Source organism: Hordeum vulgare, chromosome 6H, assembly GCF_904849725.1.
Source record: "Hordeum vulgare subsp. vulgare chromosome 6H, MorexV3_pseudomolecules_assembly, whole genome shotgun sequence".
Taxonomy (NCBI): Eukaryota; Viridiplantae; Streptophyta; class Magnoliopsida; order Poales; family Poaceae; genus Hordeum; species Hordeum vulgare.
Genome location: NC_058523.1, coordinates 59,833,914 through 59,850,693, shown reverse-complemented (window position 1 = coordinate 59,850,693; position 16,780 = coordinate 59,833,914). Strand labels below are relative to the sequence as shown.

General features: G+C 48.1%; 1 protein-coding gene across 1 annotated transcript; it reads left to right on the top strand.

Moving 5' to 3' along the window:
* Nucleotides 1–566: 566 nt before the first annotated feature.
* Nucleotides 567–1,459, top strand: LOC123402091. Its single transcript, XM_045095964.1, has one exon. It carries the CDS (start codon nt 725–727, stop codon nt 1,346–1,348), a length of 624 nt encoding a protein of 207 aa, XP_044951899.1. The 5' UTR covers nt 567–724; the 3' UTR covers nt 1,349–1,459.
* The last annotated feature ends 15,321 nt before the right edge of the window (nt 1,460–16,780 follow it).

The window sequence follows — 16,780 nt, the reverse complement described above, 5'->3', positions numbered from 1 at the left end:
CAGCTATACATCTCGGAGAAACTTTTGCAGTCTTTATGTGTAATGAAAGGCTGAGTAGCTGTTGAGTTGCTCTCGTAAAGTTTGCTTCTTCTTTTTTGACGGGTAAAGTTTGCTAGTTTTTGCGCAGGGAAATGCTCGCTTCTAAAAAGGCTTAAAGGCTCTGATCAAGGCAATGAACATTTTGCACTTGGAAACTAATAAGAAAGGAATTGAAATCATAGTTCAATATAGACTTTTTCTCTTTTAAGAAGGATGAAACTTTTCTTCCAATACTTGTGCGCTCTACCCATCTCTACTGAACAAACCCACTACACATGAGCCCCTCATCCCTCCCTCCCTCCCTCCTGGTGACCAATTCAAAAAAAAAAAAAATTGCTAGTTTTTGTGCAGCTGGGGCCCCTCATCCAACCTGTTGAACTATAACTTTCATTTTGATAATGAAACTGGGAGCAGTCTGCGCCTTCTGTCAATTTCTTTTGTTTTCTGTTTTAAGCGATAAAGGACGAGCTTGCCATGTCCACTCTTGGGTATTTCCACATAAAAGTAGGAGACTAACAAGACCACAACATGGTGTATTTTAGTTCCTCCCGGTCCATAAGTACCCCCACTCAAGACTCGAGAGTTCAAATTCCGAAGTCAATGTCAGCAAGATCCAACATCTTCCCCCCTCCAACACCTTCTCCGCCCTCCGATTCCAAGATCTGAATCAAGAAACCCACCGGCGATGGGGCTCCGCGACTGCCTGGGCGACTGCTGGGAGGACTGCAAGTGGGCATTAGCGTGCCTCGCCGCCGTCGTCGCTGTCATCATCATTGCCGTCATGGTTGCCGCCTACAGCTTCGCCCTCCAGCCCTCCATCACCGTCGAGGACGCCTCCCTGACCAGGTTCGCGCTGGCGACCACCCCGGCGACGTCGCTCGGGTACAACCTCTCTCTGAAGCTCATCGTCCGCAACCGGAACTGGGCGACGACCATGAAGAACACGGAACCGCTGGAGGCGGCGTACAAGTTCGATGGCCAGCAGTTCGAGCGCGTGCAGGTCGCTGACAAGGGCGACAAGCACGGCCCCAGGAAGACCCGGGTGTACCACCTCAACACGGGCCAGGAGAGCGGCTACGTGTCGCTGGGCAACGCCGGCGTCGCGGCGTACAAGGAGCAGAACAAGACCGGGGAGTTCGAGCTGGAGGTGGCGGTCACCGGCGAGGTGCGGTACACGCTGCAGCTGAAGAAGAACAAGCTGGCTGGGACCTGCAAGCTCAAGCTGAAGCTCGACTCGCCGGCGACGGCAGCCGTGGTGTTCGAGAAGGTGAAATGCAAGCTCGAGAAGGAGAAGAAGGACAAGGAGTGATTAATTTGCTAGCTCTTGTGTACTATTGTACTCCGTATTTTCTTTTTTTGAACATTGTACTGTATGGTTTTCATCCAAAATTCCAAGCGGTCTATGACGGCCGGTTGCCAACTTGCCGTATTGAGTAGTTGTAGTGGTACTTTTTTTTTTTTTAAAGATCCAGCTGCCGGCTGGCATATATTAAAACGAAGCAAGTAGAGAGCGGGAATACAACAAGGTGGTGGCGATCCATAACGAATGAAAGGAAAAAATTCAGAAGAAACAAAAAAGGATAAGACACATCCGTCCCCGTAGGGAAAAACCCACTACGTGACTACTCCCGTTGAGTTCCCGAAGGGGTGCACGAGGCAGGCCGCTCCTACCTGCCTCCAAAGCTCCATGGTATCCTGTATGGAATTTGTTATGTTTCTGACGGCGGGAGTCTTCAGTCTGAAGGTGCGGTCGTTCCTCTCCTTCCAGATTTGTGATAAGATAAGTAGAATCATAGTCCTATTCCCTTTCTTGTGCTCTGGCCTGGCTTTGCTTATCATGTCCGATATCGTGTGGTGTGGTCCTGTCTTTCCATACCGCTGGGTTAAGCGAGACACATCCGTGTCTGGCCGACGATAGTGTCCAAACCTCAAGCACCTTCGTACATTGCCAGAACAAGTGATCTGCCGTTTTCAGATTTCGGAGGCAGAGCTGGCAAAAGTACCCATTTGGCCATCCCCTCCTCTGCACGCGGTCGTTGCACCATAGCCCGTTTCGCAATAGCAGCCAGTAAAAGATTTTTAGTCTAGCAGGTGCCCAAGAAGCCCAGATCAGCTTTCTAAAGGGTGATCTTGTGTGACCCTGGAACTGGGCCTTGTACGCTGAGCTAGCGGAGTATAGCCCCGACGCCTCGTGAATCCAAGAGATGTTGTCCCTGGAGTTTTCCTGGAGGTGAGGCCCGAAAGTTTGTAACCATCTATGCAGCCTAAGCGTCTCTGCCCAAATGTGAGCATTGTTGCCGTGGGCAAGATCCTTTATCCATGTGTCGTTTTGGAGAGCCTCTCTCACCGAACGGTTCTTCTTTCTAGAGTGTTTGTGCAGCGTTGGGAATTCCGATCTAAGGTTTCCCGCTCCCGTCCAGGAGCAGTGCCAGAAAGAGGCCGTTGCCCCGTCTCCTAGTGAAACCGCCGTAGAGGCACACAAGAGGTTCCTATCGCCGTTATCGCATGGTAGTTGCGAGCCAATCCATGGTCTGTCTGGGCTAGTCCAAGACGGCCAAAGCCATCTCCGCCTGAGAGCCCTGCAGAATCTACGTAGCTCCAAAATCCCTAGGCCTCCGTTGTCGATTGGCGAGCAAACCATAGGCTAGTTGACCTTGCATTTACCCCCGGTGATTGGGTCGTCTTGAGCCCAAAGGAAGCGCCTCCTCGCCTTATCTATGTCGTCTAGGAATTTTTTTGGTACTCGTAGCACAGCGAGGGCAAAAGTCGGCAGAGCGGTGAGGACGCTGCGAACTAGGACCCGTCTGCCTGCGATGCTCATAAGCTTCCCCTTCCAGCCAGCGAGTCTGGCCCTAATCCTATCAAGGATGTATTGTATGTGCACTAAGCGGAGTCTAGCGACCGTCAAGGGCATACCTAGGTATCGCATCGGGAAGCCTACTGTCTGTCCCCCGAAGTTTGCAAGGACGTCGCCGAGGTTTTGTCGCTGCAGCGAATGGCGGATACTGTCGACTTGGCAGGGTTTAGTGCAGGCCCGTGGCATGACCGAAGTCCCGCAGCAACTGTAACAGGGCGTTGATCTCCCCCTTGTCAGGGTTGGCGAAGATGACCGCGTCGTCCGCATAGAGGCTAACTCTCAACGTGATATCTCTTCCTGGCAGCGGCGCTAGGATATCTAGCTGCGTTGTTGCCTCCAGTAGCCTATGTAGTGTGTCGATGGCTATGATAAACAGTAGGGGCGATAGAGGACCCCCTGCCTGAGCCCTCTTTTATGTCTGAACTTTGGGCCAACGGAGCCGTTGAGCATGACTGCCGATGTCGCGGAGCTGAGAAGGAGAGATATCCAATCGCGCCAACGCGAGGGGAACCCTAGCCGCTGGAGGAGCTCTAACAGGTACTCCCAGGAGACGTTGTCAAACGCTCTGGCGATGTCAAGCTTGAACATCAGCGCGGGCCTCTTCTTCCGGTGTAGCGAGCGTACTGCGTTTTGTACATACAGGAAACTATCTTGTGTTGACTTGGAGCTCAGGAAGGCGGATTGCGCTGGGGAGATGATGCTGCTGATGACCCCCGCCAGTCTGGTAGCTAGAACCTTGGCAATTAACTTAGCTACTGAGTGGATTAGGCTGATCGGTCGGAAATCCTGCACCTTCACCGCGCCTTCTTTTTTTGGAAGGAGCCCCTGGCCAGGTGGTAGAAGCTATGAAAGACTTCCATGATGTCCTGCTTGATGGTACCCCAGCAAGCTTTGTAGAAAGCCCCTGTGAAGCCATCGGGGCCTGGAGCCTTCTCTGACGGGGATGCCTTGATCGCCTCCCAGACCTCCTCCTCTGTGAAGGGGTTGTCCAGGCCTCTATCCTGTACTGTCGGCATGTCGTGCCTGTCCCAATTTATGCCCGTGTGGCGATCTACCGTGGCCCCAAGATGGTTGCAGAAGTGTTGGTATATTGCATCTTCTTTGTGCTCGTGCGTTGTAGCTATCTCTGGTCCCACTTGAAGGCAGTGTATGAAGTTTTTTCTATTTCTTGCTCTTACTATGGCGTGGAAAATTTTTGTGCCTGCGTCACCTAGTCGTAGCCAGGTGAGTCGGGATGCTTGCCGTCGGCGGGCACGTTCGAGAGCCGCCAGGCCCAGCAACCGGAGCTTGAGAAGCCTTCTTAGGTTGAACTCAGCGTCCGTGAGGATGCGTTGTTCCTGTGCTACATCTAGTCTAAGAACTATCTCTGTTGCCATATGGAACTGAAGCTTGGCATCACTGAAGAAGCCTTTGCTCCAGATTTTTAGGTCCCTGGCGGTGCGTACCATCTTAGTGTTCAGCCTTTGGAAGGCGTTGGTGTCTTGCACTGGCCGATTCCATACTCTAGCTACCGTGTCGTGGAATCTTGGGAACGCCGGCCAGAAGTTTTCGAATCTGAAAATCGCCGCCCTAGGTACCGTGCTGGTGTCTGCTAGGATCAGAGGACAGTGATCCGAGGTGGCCGAGGCTGCCGCATGGAGAGAGGCTGATGGGAACAGCCCTTCCCATGCTTGGTTGCAGAAGAACTTGTCTATGCTCATTTGTGTGGGATTTCGACGCTCGTTTGTCCAGGTGTATCTACGATTGTTAGATCTGACTCTCTCAACCCTGCCATATCTAAGGCTGATCTGAATCGGCCCATGAGTCTTCGATTTAGATTGAGGTTGTTTTTGTCCCTAGCCTCGTAAATGAGGTTAAAATCTCCGTTGATAAGCCATGGCTCTGCTGCAGGCGGAGAAGATCGAGATATCTCCGAGAGAAATCTATCTTTTCTTGCGTCATCCGCCGGCCCGTAGACCGTTGATAACCAGAAGCTATCGCGTTGGCCAAGCAGGCAAACCTTAGCCGTGATTGCGAACTCTCCTATGGCGTGGGAGGAATGGTAGCAAGGTATTTGTTCCATAGTATGGCGGCTCCCCCGCAAATGTCCATCGACGGAAGCGCAATACAGCCGGAGAGGGTTTGACCTCCTAACTCACGAACTAGTTCCGGAGACCAAGTCGCAATCTTTGTCTCCTGAAGACATAGTATGGCGGCACGGTGTGCTGCTGCCATCTCTACTACGGATGCCCGCTTTGCCGGGTTGTTTAGGCCGCGGACGTTCCAACACATGATCGGGCTAAGTGGTTCACTCATGGAGAAACGAAGGCAAACTACGGTGGCAAATTCTACTTGGCCTCGAGCCCATACAGAACACTTCCAACTTAGCAAGGGATCGTTGGCACCCACCCTTAGGCCCAAACGCGTGCCAGCGATGACGAACAACTAACCCTCTATCCTGGGAACTAGAAATGAAACCTAACTCCAGCCGATTTGCGACCGGCCACCACCGCAAGCTGCTAAAGTAGACTACTGACATGATCACACTATGGCCTCCTCGGTGATCCCATCAGAGCCAGCCATCCGCGCCATGACCCGAAGAGCCTCGCCGTCCGGGCGGGTGACCTTGGCTATGATCGCGATGTCGTTGTCCGTCAGAGGTTCCTTGAACCGTTGCAGTAGTGCTTTCGTCACTTCTGCCGTCATCTTCTCCCTTGGCCCTAAAAGCCCCAGCTCCTTCACGATGCGTAGGGAGGCTCTCTTCGCCACCGCGACTGTCGAGCCGGCCGCCGCTTGCCTGGCGTTGTGATGGGTAGGTGTCGATATGGCCCTGCTCTTCGGGGGCGCTGCCGAGTGCCGCGGGGCCGAGTTGGGGCGGTCCAGCAGCGGCGGCTCGGGAGCACGGAAGAGGGAGGCCGTCGGGGCAACGCTACTTGGAGCAGCTATCTCCAGTTGGCAGACCCTACTGGTCACTGCCCCCAACTGCACCTCGTGGGTCTTAGTCGTCGAGGGGGTGGCCCTGCTGAACTAGCCGAAGTCCGACGCCGAGGCCGAGAGCGTGGGGCTGAAGGCGTCTAGCTGTAGGGCCTCTCCCGGCGTCCTGTCCAGTGCCTCCTTGTCAAACTCTAGTGGTTCCGCGAGCACGGCCTCTGCCGCCGCGTGCACGTCCGCTGCTAGCCCATCGACGGCAGCGGGGGCTAGCAGTGGCTTCTTTGCTGATCTGAAGAAGTCATCTACTGGATCCTTTCCCCTACTGCCGCTATCGGCAGCCGAGTGTCCTACGGCCGCAGGGGCCTCCCTGGTTGGGGGTGGCGGGAGCGGCCTGGAGCGGCCCTTCTACGTTGGCTGGCGCGACGGCCCCGAGCTCCTCCTGTCACCACGACGGCGACCCGAGGTGTCCCTCGGTCGACGGCACGATGGGGGGGACCTGCTGCGCTGGCGAGAGTTCGCGGCAGGCACAGGCCGAGCCGTGGTCCGACCGCGACGGAGCAGCACATCCTTCCACGAACGGTGGCCGCCGGCCCCGTTGCCGCCGTTGTCCTTGCCGTCCTGGTCTCTCCCCTGGCCTCCCCGCGGCAGGCCGTAGCAGCCCAGACTGGCGACAGGCGCCCGCTTCAGACGAGGGTGTCTGTCGGGCCTTTGGCCGTCCTCCACTCCCATCGTCCAGGGAGCAGAGGATACTGCCGGGAAAGGCCTGGAGTCTTCATCCGATCCCGAGGACGGGATCCCACTCTGGCCGGAGTGGGAAGAGCGAGGAGAGGGAGGCGCCCAGTCCTCGACTCTGTCCACGTGGATTAGCATGTCCTACTCTGCTGTGGCCGGTGGTGGAGCTACCCTCCTGTCGGGCGGGGAGAAGCCCTCCATCTCCTCGACACGGCATGCCCCCCTCGGCAGCACCCCGAGCGTGTGCCTGGTGGGGATGTTTGCGAGGTCGTTCGTCCAAACCCAGCAGGCGAAGGTCTTGGTGTGGCTGCGCTCGAGCGTCCTACTATCGAGGCGGTCCACCCTGACCCTTCTCCCGAGGATCTCCTCTGCCCCATCGATGGACCAGAACTGCATCGGCACCCCCTCGATAACAACACGGACGTGCAGCAGCAGGGCGTCGAACAACGCATGGTCGTGCTCGTGCCAGGAGGCAATGGAGAAGGAGAGAGTGCGCCGTCACCCGGAGAGAGTGCGCCGGGACCGCGAGCTGGGCCTCCAGGGCTCTCCCAACCGCCATGGGGGACGAGGCGTTAACCCCGTCGGCGACCGAGAGCGTGACGGCATGATTGCACAAGAAGAAGACCGCTTGGTCCACCTCCGGGGAGGGGATGGCCACGGAGCGGCTGATCCTAGGCCGGCGCGCGGGATCGACGTGGAGCAGCATGGCTTGGGCCATCGGACCCGCGGCGAGAGTGGAGGGTGGAGGGGGGAACCTAACACGGGCTTGCAGGGGTTGCCCCGGAGGAGGAGGCCCCAACCTCGACCTAACTGGGGCGGCTGCTGGTGCCGCGCCGGATCTCTGGGGGCAGAGCCGGCCGACGTGCCCGGCCTGACGACAGATAATACAGTGTATGGGATCCATACACTGTGCTAAACGGTGGTGTTTGCTCAGGCAACGGAAGCAGCGGCCGCGGAACTGGGATAAAAAGAGCTCTCGTTGCCTCTGAGCCTTAACTACGCCGTCGCGGTTCGAGCGATGTGCTCCTGGAGGCCTCGCAGTGACCGGCGGTCCTGCAGGAGTGCCGCGAGGCCTACGGTAACTCACCTCTGTCCATGAAGGCTCCGGGGATCGGGACGGCGCGACTATGATGGAGCATAGCCTCGTCGCCTGACGTGCCAAACGATCCGGCTTTCCATCCGACGCGACGACCGTTGGAGATGGCGAAGTAGACAGCCGTCTCGGCGCGCGTGGTGACAGCGAGGGACCCGACCGGCCCTCCGGGCAGACCGAAGTCCCCCCCCGCCCCGCGCGGCTGCGGACGGGCCGGCGGACTGCGGCCTGCGGCCCGTGGCCGGAGCCCTCCTCCCGCAGCCGGATCCGCGGCAAGGGGACGGGATTGGGGTCTGGCGACGACTGCGATGGCGACGCTGGGGACGGACCGGCGAGCCGAGGGGCGCGCGCGAGGAACTGCTGGATCCGGAGGAAGACCCGTGGGCCATTAATACCGGGGAGGTGGCCGCCGCAGCCGGGCGGCCCGCGGCGCGGTGGGGAGGGAGGCTAGCTAGCTATGCTCAGCGGTGGAGCGCTTTGATCCCCAAGCTGCTCATGTGAGCATCCTAGTAGTACTTCTCAATTATTTGATTCCTTCCTTATCCTTAGGTAAAAAGGATTTTCGATGGTGAAGCTTGGTTGCTGGTATTTGAAATTTGCATGTGCTATGTTTCCCACATTTTTGCCATAAGATGTGAATAGCTTGATGATAGTCCATCCGTTCATAAATAAATATAGTAATCTAAACGCTCGTATATTTCTTTACAAAGGAAATATTATATAGGATGTTTTGAATATATTTATGCGAACTATATACATACTGAAATGGAAGAAAAAAAAACACACAAAAATGTATATATGTACACATCTGATTCAGAAATACATTAGAGTTCATAAATACACACATCTTACCTTTGTTTATATAGAGAATATAAGATGTTGCATATTTTATTTTGGACTGTATACTGACTAAAATGAATGAACAAACATAAAATTATGTATATACATATGATTCAAAAAAAAACATCTTATATTTGTGAAAGGATAGAATAGCATTTAAAGATATTTTTTTGAAAGATGATATTACAAAAGTTAATGTATTTTCTGGTATAATCTGGGACGTAGCCAGGATTATCAACCATTGCGTAAGCTCTACTAAAGAGTTGGTTCAGTTCTTTGCTTAGTCTTAAGTAGTTAAGTTTGTGTGAATCTATAAGGTACATGTTAAATTTGATTGGGTTCACTTGAATCCAATGGTAATGTCTAATTAGCTGGCTCCGCCTCTGGATATAATGGGTCAAATTCCACAAAGTTTGACATCGAATAAATCTAATTTGCAGTACTCTTATATTTTAAAGAAATGAATATACTTCTTTCATTTAAAAATATTTGTTCGAGAAATAAATGTATTTAGATATATTTTAGTTCTACATATATTATTTTTTATCATTTTTTATAGTATGCACGGTGGTTCTAGCATCCCGCGTCGAGTGGGAGAAAGCGTCGTCCCATGCACTGTTCGTGTCAGACATTTTACAACGATTTTTTATTGTTTTTAAGAACGGAACGACTTCTTTCTTTATCACCAGCTCTACGAGGCACACATGGACACTCTGGTCTGTTTAGCTCGTGGCCAACCATGTGCAAAACCACAGAATTAAAGGCGCGCAGGTTTCGCCGAAACTACGGACACTATACCCCACATATTCCTCTGCGCATACTGGCCCACAGCCCGCGTCGTCGTCCAGAGTCGTTGTTTTTTCATTTATCTTCTGGCCAGCCCTAGGGCCCTCTGCACACGCGCAAATGACCGTTGCCCGGGGTCGGTCGCCGGTCTCCTTCATCCCAGTCAGTCAACCGCGTTGTCGCCGGGCCTCGCAACTGAACTTCGTGGCGCCGCCGAGAGCCTGCTTCGACAGAAAGAACACTCCCACCGGTGCGTGGTTAAATTTCGTGTTTTGATCTTTTTATCTTAATTTAATGAAATGTGATCCTTGTTTGAATTTTTTTAATTTAATCTTTTCTCTACCATCGGAGAGCTTAACGTTAGGGTTACATAGCCTATCGTCAAGATTCCTAGCGATAGGTTGGACGAGAGCAACCGTCAACTGACGACTCAAGGCTGACGTGGCATACGCTCTACCACTAGGGCCTACAGGGTAGGTTGTAAGAACCTATCGCCAAGGCCTCTCACGGTAGGGTGCCCTTTTTTTAGTTCTAGGTTCTTGTACCTGAAATCGATCGAAAACCTATGATAGGGTTACGTACCCTATCATTCGGGTCCTTGACATTAGGGTGTGTTCACAGTGTAATTTTTACATAGAATTTATATGTCTCTTCTCATAATTTTTGCCACATCAAGATTATAACCTTAAAACATAAAATAGGCATATCTCACACAATATAACATGTACCACAGCTCGATATAAGTAATAGTTGAACTAATAAACGCTACCACATAGCAAATAACAAATAGTTCGACAAATACTCCCTCCGTTCCTAAATATAAGTCTTTTTAGATATTTCTATATGGGACTACATACGGAGCAAAATGATTGAATCCACACTCTAATGTATGTCTATATACATCCGTATGTAGTTTTTTTAGTAAAAACTCTTAAAAGACTTATATTTAGGAACGGAGGGAGTAGCAAATAGCTTGAGAGAGCCAACACAAATAGTTTAACTAAGTGAGCCACTCAACGACAACAACTTTACTTGCTCCTTCCCCTCTTGATGGTACGGTCCTCGTTGTTTTTTGAAAGAGTCTCATTAGCCTTTTTTGCTGAAGAAGACACAGTTTCTGAAACGAGGATGGACTCCACTAGAAAATATGCCCGTGTGTCACAACGGGAGAAAATGTACTTATCCTCTATTTTCACACGACACCCTCATCCGTGTCGCCGCCTTTATTCTTTACGCCCATATCAACGATTACCATGTCAAATATTTGTCTATCAAATTTGTACGAAATATATTCTAGTACTCTCTGACTATTTCTATGTAAAGAAAATGTTGACATCTACATTAATGATAAAAGTATTCTTAAAAGACCTACATTTTTTTACAGTAGACTTCTCAATTACCCTCAAGGTTTAAGTTGTGCCATGTAAGATCATATCACCATGAGAAATGTTGGATGATTATAATCAATGATTTCTGCTCAGACATGATCCCATGATACACTTCTTCCACACATATTATCAATACATTGCAAATATTTTTTTTCCTTTGTGGTATAGTACATGTTATCTCATGCTAAGGATCATGAATGATGCCAATGAACCAATAATTTACCAAACGCTTGTACTCAAACAACCATGACCAAGGTGCAGACTCCTCATGACCACCCTCGTTTCAGTAATAAACCATCCCAAATGAGAGACCGGACTACTTTTTTATGTGGAAGAAGATATAAGGTATTGTGGGAGAGGGCTTGCGGGAGAAGGTTGGGATCACATGGATGCCGGCGCCACAGATCGAAGGGCGTCGAACACCTCGCCCAATATGACCACATCCGAGCAGCATCCGGATGTCTCACAAATTCTGGATTTTTTAACCATACATTCCGTGCATCATGCATGTCTCAAAATTCTGGGTATTTTTTTCTTTCCATTAATCCCACACCATGCACGTCTCATGAATTCTGGATCTTTTCTTTCCATCAGTTCCACCATGCATGTCCAATTCTGGATTTTTCTTTCCATTAATTCCATCATGAATTCCCTTCTTTTAAAAAGTATTAGTTCTTCTTATTAATTCTCAAGATGGCTTATTGAGTTTAATTCATGAATATATATAAATATATGGATTTGTGTCTCGGGAGCATGGTGGGACTATGGAATACTACATACGAACCGGTTTTATTGACACAATCATCATGTAGGCTAGCTGGACACAACCTTCAGAACGGACTCTTGGTCAAGAGTTCTATCCTCACAACAGCAATAATTTTTTGACGCGTTCCATAGACGAAAAAACTGTTGGTGGTTCCCTCGTGTCTGAAAAACGGGTGCATAGCTAGTAACTAGATGGCTTCTTCTCTCTCTTGGATCTTCAATATAAAGTTTTCCATGATCTTCATGGAGATCTATCCGATGTAATCTTCTTTTGCGGTGTGTTTTTCGAGATCCGATGAATTGTGGATTTATGATTAGATTATCTTTGAATCTTATTGAGTTTCTTCTGATCTCTCTTATGCATGATTTCATATCCTTGTAATTCTCTTCGAGTTGTGGGTTTTGTTTGGCCAACTAGATCTACGATTCTTGCAATGGGAGAAGTGCTTGGTTTTGGGTTCATACCGTGCGGTGACCTCACCCAGTGACAGAAGGGGTAGCGAGGCACGCATCGTGTTGTTGCCATCAAGGATAAAAAGATGGGGTTTTCATCATTGGTTTGAGATTATCCCTCTACATCATGTCATCTTGCTTAAGGCGTTACTCTGTTCGTCATGAACTCAATACACTAGATGCATGCTGGATATCGGTCGATGTGTGGAGTAATAGTAGTAGATGCAGAAAGTATCGGTCTACTTGTCTCGGACGTGATGACTATATGTATGATCATTGCCTTCGATATCGTCATGACTTTGCGCGGTTCTATCAATTGCTCGACAGTAATTTGTTCACCCACCGTGATATTTAAAATTTTGAGAGAAACCTCTAGTGAACACCATGGCCCCGGGGTCTACTCCACACCATATTTTCAGCCTTACACTTTTTCTTCGTTGCACTTTCCGCCTTCAGATCTCACTTTGCAATCAATCTTGAAGGGATTGACTACCCCTTTATAGAGTTGGGTGCAAGCTCATTTGTGTTTGCGCAGGTACTCTGGACTTGACGAGATTCTCCTACTGGATTGATACCTTGGTTCTCAAACTGAGGGAAATACTTACTGCTCCTGTGCTGCATCACCCTTTCCTCTTCAAGGGAAAAACCGACGCAAGCAAGAGAAGTAGCAAGAAGAATTCCTGGCATTGCCGGGGAAGGACTCTTGTTGCCGTAGCAGAAGAATTTCTGGCGCCGTTGCCGGGGAGGATCAAGTCAAGAACTCATCCAAGTAAGTGTCGCAAACTCATCTCTTGCATTTACTTTTTTTGCCTCTCGTTTTCCTCTCCCCCACTTCTGAAAAACAAAAATTTACAAAAATATTTGCCTTTTTCGTTTTCCTTTTTCGTTCGCCCTTTTCTTTTGCTTGCTTTCTGTTCACTTGTGTGCTATGTGCCTTCAATATGCTTGCATCTTCGCTTGCTGAAAATCTATTGATATGGATGCTCATCCACTTGCTAATCTCTTTAAGAGATCCAATTATGTTGATCCAATTGCTAGTGAGTTGAGTGCACGTGACTAACTTTATGGAGTTTTGCTTGAGATGCGTGAATCTGGAAATCGTGATGAAGAAATTTATGAAGTGATTCACGAAGGCTCCTTGAATGAAAAGCATGATTGCAATTGTTTCACTATGAATCCTATTAGTGTCCATCATGCTAAAAATATGCAAAACCCTAAGCTTGGGGATGCTAGTTTTGCTTTTTCCACTACTTGTTGCAATGATATTTGCAATAATATTGAAAGTGGGTTTGGAGAAGTCATGACTTTAGTTGATGATAATCCCACTATTTTTGAAGAGCGTCAACTTTGCATTCATGTGGATCATGAAAAGAATATCCTTTGTGATAGCTATTTTGTTGAATTTGATTATGATCCCACATGTAATTGCAATGAGAGAGGAAAATATTATGGTAGAAACTTTCATGTTACCAAATTACCTCTCGTTATGTGGAGATTGCTATTGTTTCTTTCTTCTTCCTTACATATGGCAACTATTTGTTGTCTTCACAAACTGTTTTCCTATAAACGGCCTATGCATAGGAAGTATGTTAGACTTAGATGTGATTTTCACATGCTTTATGATGCTCTCGTTGTGCTTCAATTCTTGTCTTTTGTGTGAACATCATTGAATTATCAATGCCTAGCTAAGGGCGTTAAACAATTGCGTTTGTTGGGAGGCAACCCAATGAATTTATCTTTTTCTTTCTATTTTGTTGCGTCCACACCATCATAATTCTGTTGCGATTGTGTTTTTTGTGTTTCTTCTTGTGTTTGAGCCAAGCAAAACCTTTATGACTAGTCTTGGTAATGGTTGTTTGATCCTGCTGAAAAAAGACAGAAACTTTTTCGCTCACGAGATGATTTTTCATTTTTATTCAGAAAGAGCTTTTGAGTTGATTCTTTTTGCTGCTGGTTTATATGACTTTTTCCCACGCAGTCGTCATTTTTCAGAATTTTTGAGGTACCACAAGTATACAAACTATACAAATTGCTACAGACTAGTCTGTTTTTGACAGATTCTGTTTTTGTTGACTTGGTTGCTTGTTTTGATGAAAATATGGTTAGTATCGGGGGTTACTAGCCATGGAAAAGTGAGAATACAGTATCCCAACACCAATATAGATAGAACTCAAGTTTGCTACAGTACCAAAAGAAGTGGTAGTTTGTTTTCTTGTGCTAATGTTATCACGAGTTTCTGTTTAAGTTTTGTGTTGTGAAGTTTTCAAGTTTCGGGTGATGTTCTCATGGACAAAGAGATAAGAAGTGGAAAGAGCTCAATCTTGGGGATTCCCAAGGCATCCCAAGCCAAATTCAAGGACACCAAAAAGCCTAAGCTTGGGGATGCCCCGGGAAGGCATCCCCTCTTTCGTCTCCAATCCATCGGTAATATTACTTGGAGCTATATTTTTATTCACCACATGATATGTGTTTTGCTTGGAGCGTCTTGTATCGTAGGAGTCTTTTCTTTTTTTTGTGTCAAAATCATCCTTGCTGCACACCTTTTTGAGAGAGAGAGACATGCACTCATCGTCATTTTGCTAGAATGCTCATAGTGCTTCACTTATATCTTTTGAGCTAGATAATTTTGCTCTATGTGCTTCACTTATATCTTTTAGAGCACGGCGGTGCGTGACTTGGTAGTTGGCTTATGGTATGAAAGTAGTCCCAAAGGTGATAGGTACCCAAAGAGGATACAAAAACCTCCATCTTCATGTGCATTGAGTAGAAAGAGAAGTCTTGATTCCTCTCAATTAGTTTTGAGACGTGGATTTGGTAATAATAAGAGCTATGTTAGTAGGGTGTTGTGAATCTAGAAATACTTGTTTTGAAGTTAGTGATTCCCGTAGCATGCACGTATGGTGAACCGCTATGTTAGGAAGTCGAAGCATAATTGATCTATTGATTGTCATCCTTTGTGTTGAGGTCGGGATCGCGCGATGGTTAACACCTACCAACCCTTCCCCTAGGAGTATGCGTTTAGCACTTTGTTTCGACTACTAATAAAAACTTTCACAACAAGTATGTGAGTTCTTCATGACTAATGTGAGTCCATGGTATAGATGCACTTTCACCTTTCACTATTGCTAGCCTCTTTAGTGTCGCGCAACTTTCGTCGGTGCACAAACCCACCATATGCCTTTCTCAAAACAGCCACCATACCAACCTACGATGGCATTTTCATAGCCATTTCGTGATATTTTGCCATGCAACTCCCACCGTTCCGTCTCATGACTTTTGCCGTCACTCTCATATTGCCATTGCATGATCGTAAGATAGCTAGCGAGATGTTTCAACATCATAGCCAAGCTACATCGTTGCACATCCCGGTACACTGCCAGAGGCATTTCCTATAGAGTCATCATCGTTCTAAGCTTTGAGCTGTGAGTAAACAAAAGTGTGATGACAATTATTAGAGCATTGTCCCATGTGAGGAAATAAAAAAAAGAGGCCAAAGAGCCCAAAAAAAAAGAAAAAAGAGAGGCCTAAGATCCCAAATGAAAAAAAGAGAAAAAGAGAGAAGGGACAATGCTACTATCTTTTTCCACACTTGTGCTTCATAATAGCACCATGTTCTTCATGATTGAGAGCTTCTTGCTTTGTCACTACCATATGCTAGTGGGAATCTTCATTATATAACTTGGCTTGTATATTCCAATGATGGGCTTCCTCAAATTGCCCTAGGTCTTCATGAGCAAGCAAGTTGGATGCACACCCACTAGTTTTCCTTTTGAGCTTTCACATACTTCTAGCTCTAGTGCATCCCTTGTATGGCAATCCCTACTCATTCAGATATATATTAATGGGCATCTCCATAGCCCTTTTATACGCCGAGTCAATGTGACCATCTCCTCCTTTTTGTCTCACAACTACCACCACACTCTATTCCACCTATAGTGTTATATCCATGGCTCACGCCCATGTATTGTGTGATAGTTATAAAAAGTTTGAGAAAGTAAGAGTACGAAAACAATTACTTGGCCAATACCGAGGTTGTGCATGATTTACATTAGTTGTGTGAGGATGATGGAGCATAGCCAGACTATATGATTTTGTAGGGATAACTTTCCTTGGCCTTGTTATTTTGAAAGTTCATGATTACCTTGCTAGTTTGCTTGAAGTATTATTGTTTTCATGTCAATAGCAAACTATTGTTTCGAATCTTACGGATCTTAACATTCATGTCACGTGAAAGAAGTTGCAAAGGACAACTATGCTAGGTAGAATTCCACATCAAAAATTCAGTCTTTATCACTTCCCTACTCGAGGACGAGTAGGAGTTAAGCTTGGGGATGCTTGATACGTCTCCAACGTATCTATAATTTTTGATGGTTTCATGCTATAATCTTGTCAAACTTTGGATGTTTTGCATGCCTTTTATATATTTTTTGGGACTAACTTATTAACTCAGTGCCAAGTGCCAGTTCCTGTTTTTTCCATGTTTTTGACCCCTTTCAGAGGAGGATTTTAAACGGGGTCCAAACGGAATGAAACTGCCAAAAAGATTCTTTCCGAAACAGAAAAAGATCGGGAAGCCGGAGAATCCGGGCACGGGGCCTGCAGGGACCCCACAAGCCCTCATGGCGCGGCCAGGGGGTGCGCCCCTCTGGCTTGTGGGTTCCCTGGGCCACCTCTGCCCTAGGTTTTGCGCCTATATATTCCCTAAAATCCCATAAAAATCAGGAGATCATCGAAAGTACTTTTCCGCCGCCGCAAGCTTCTGTCTCCGCATGATCCCATCTGGGGCACGTTCTGGTGCCCTGCCGGAGGGGGGATTCGAATACAGAGGGCTTCTTCATCAACACCATGACCTCTCCGATGATGCGTGAGTAGTTCACCATAGACCTACGGGTGCATAGCTAGTAACTAGATGGCTTC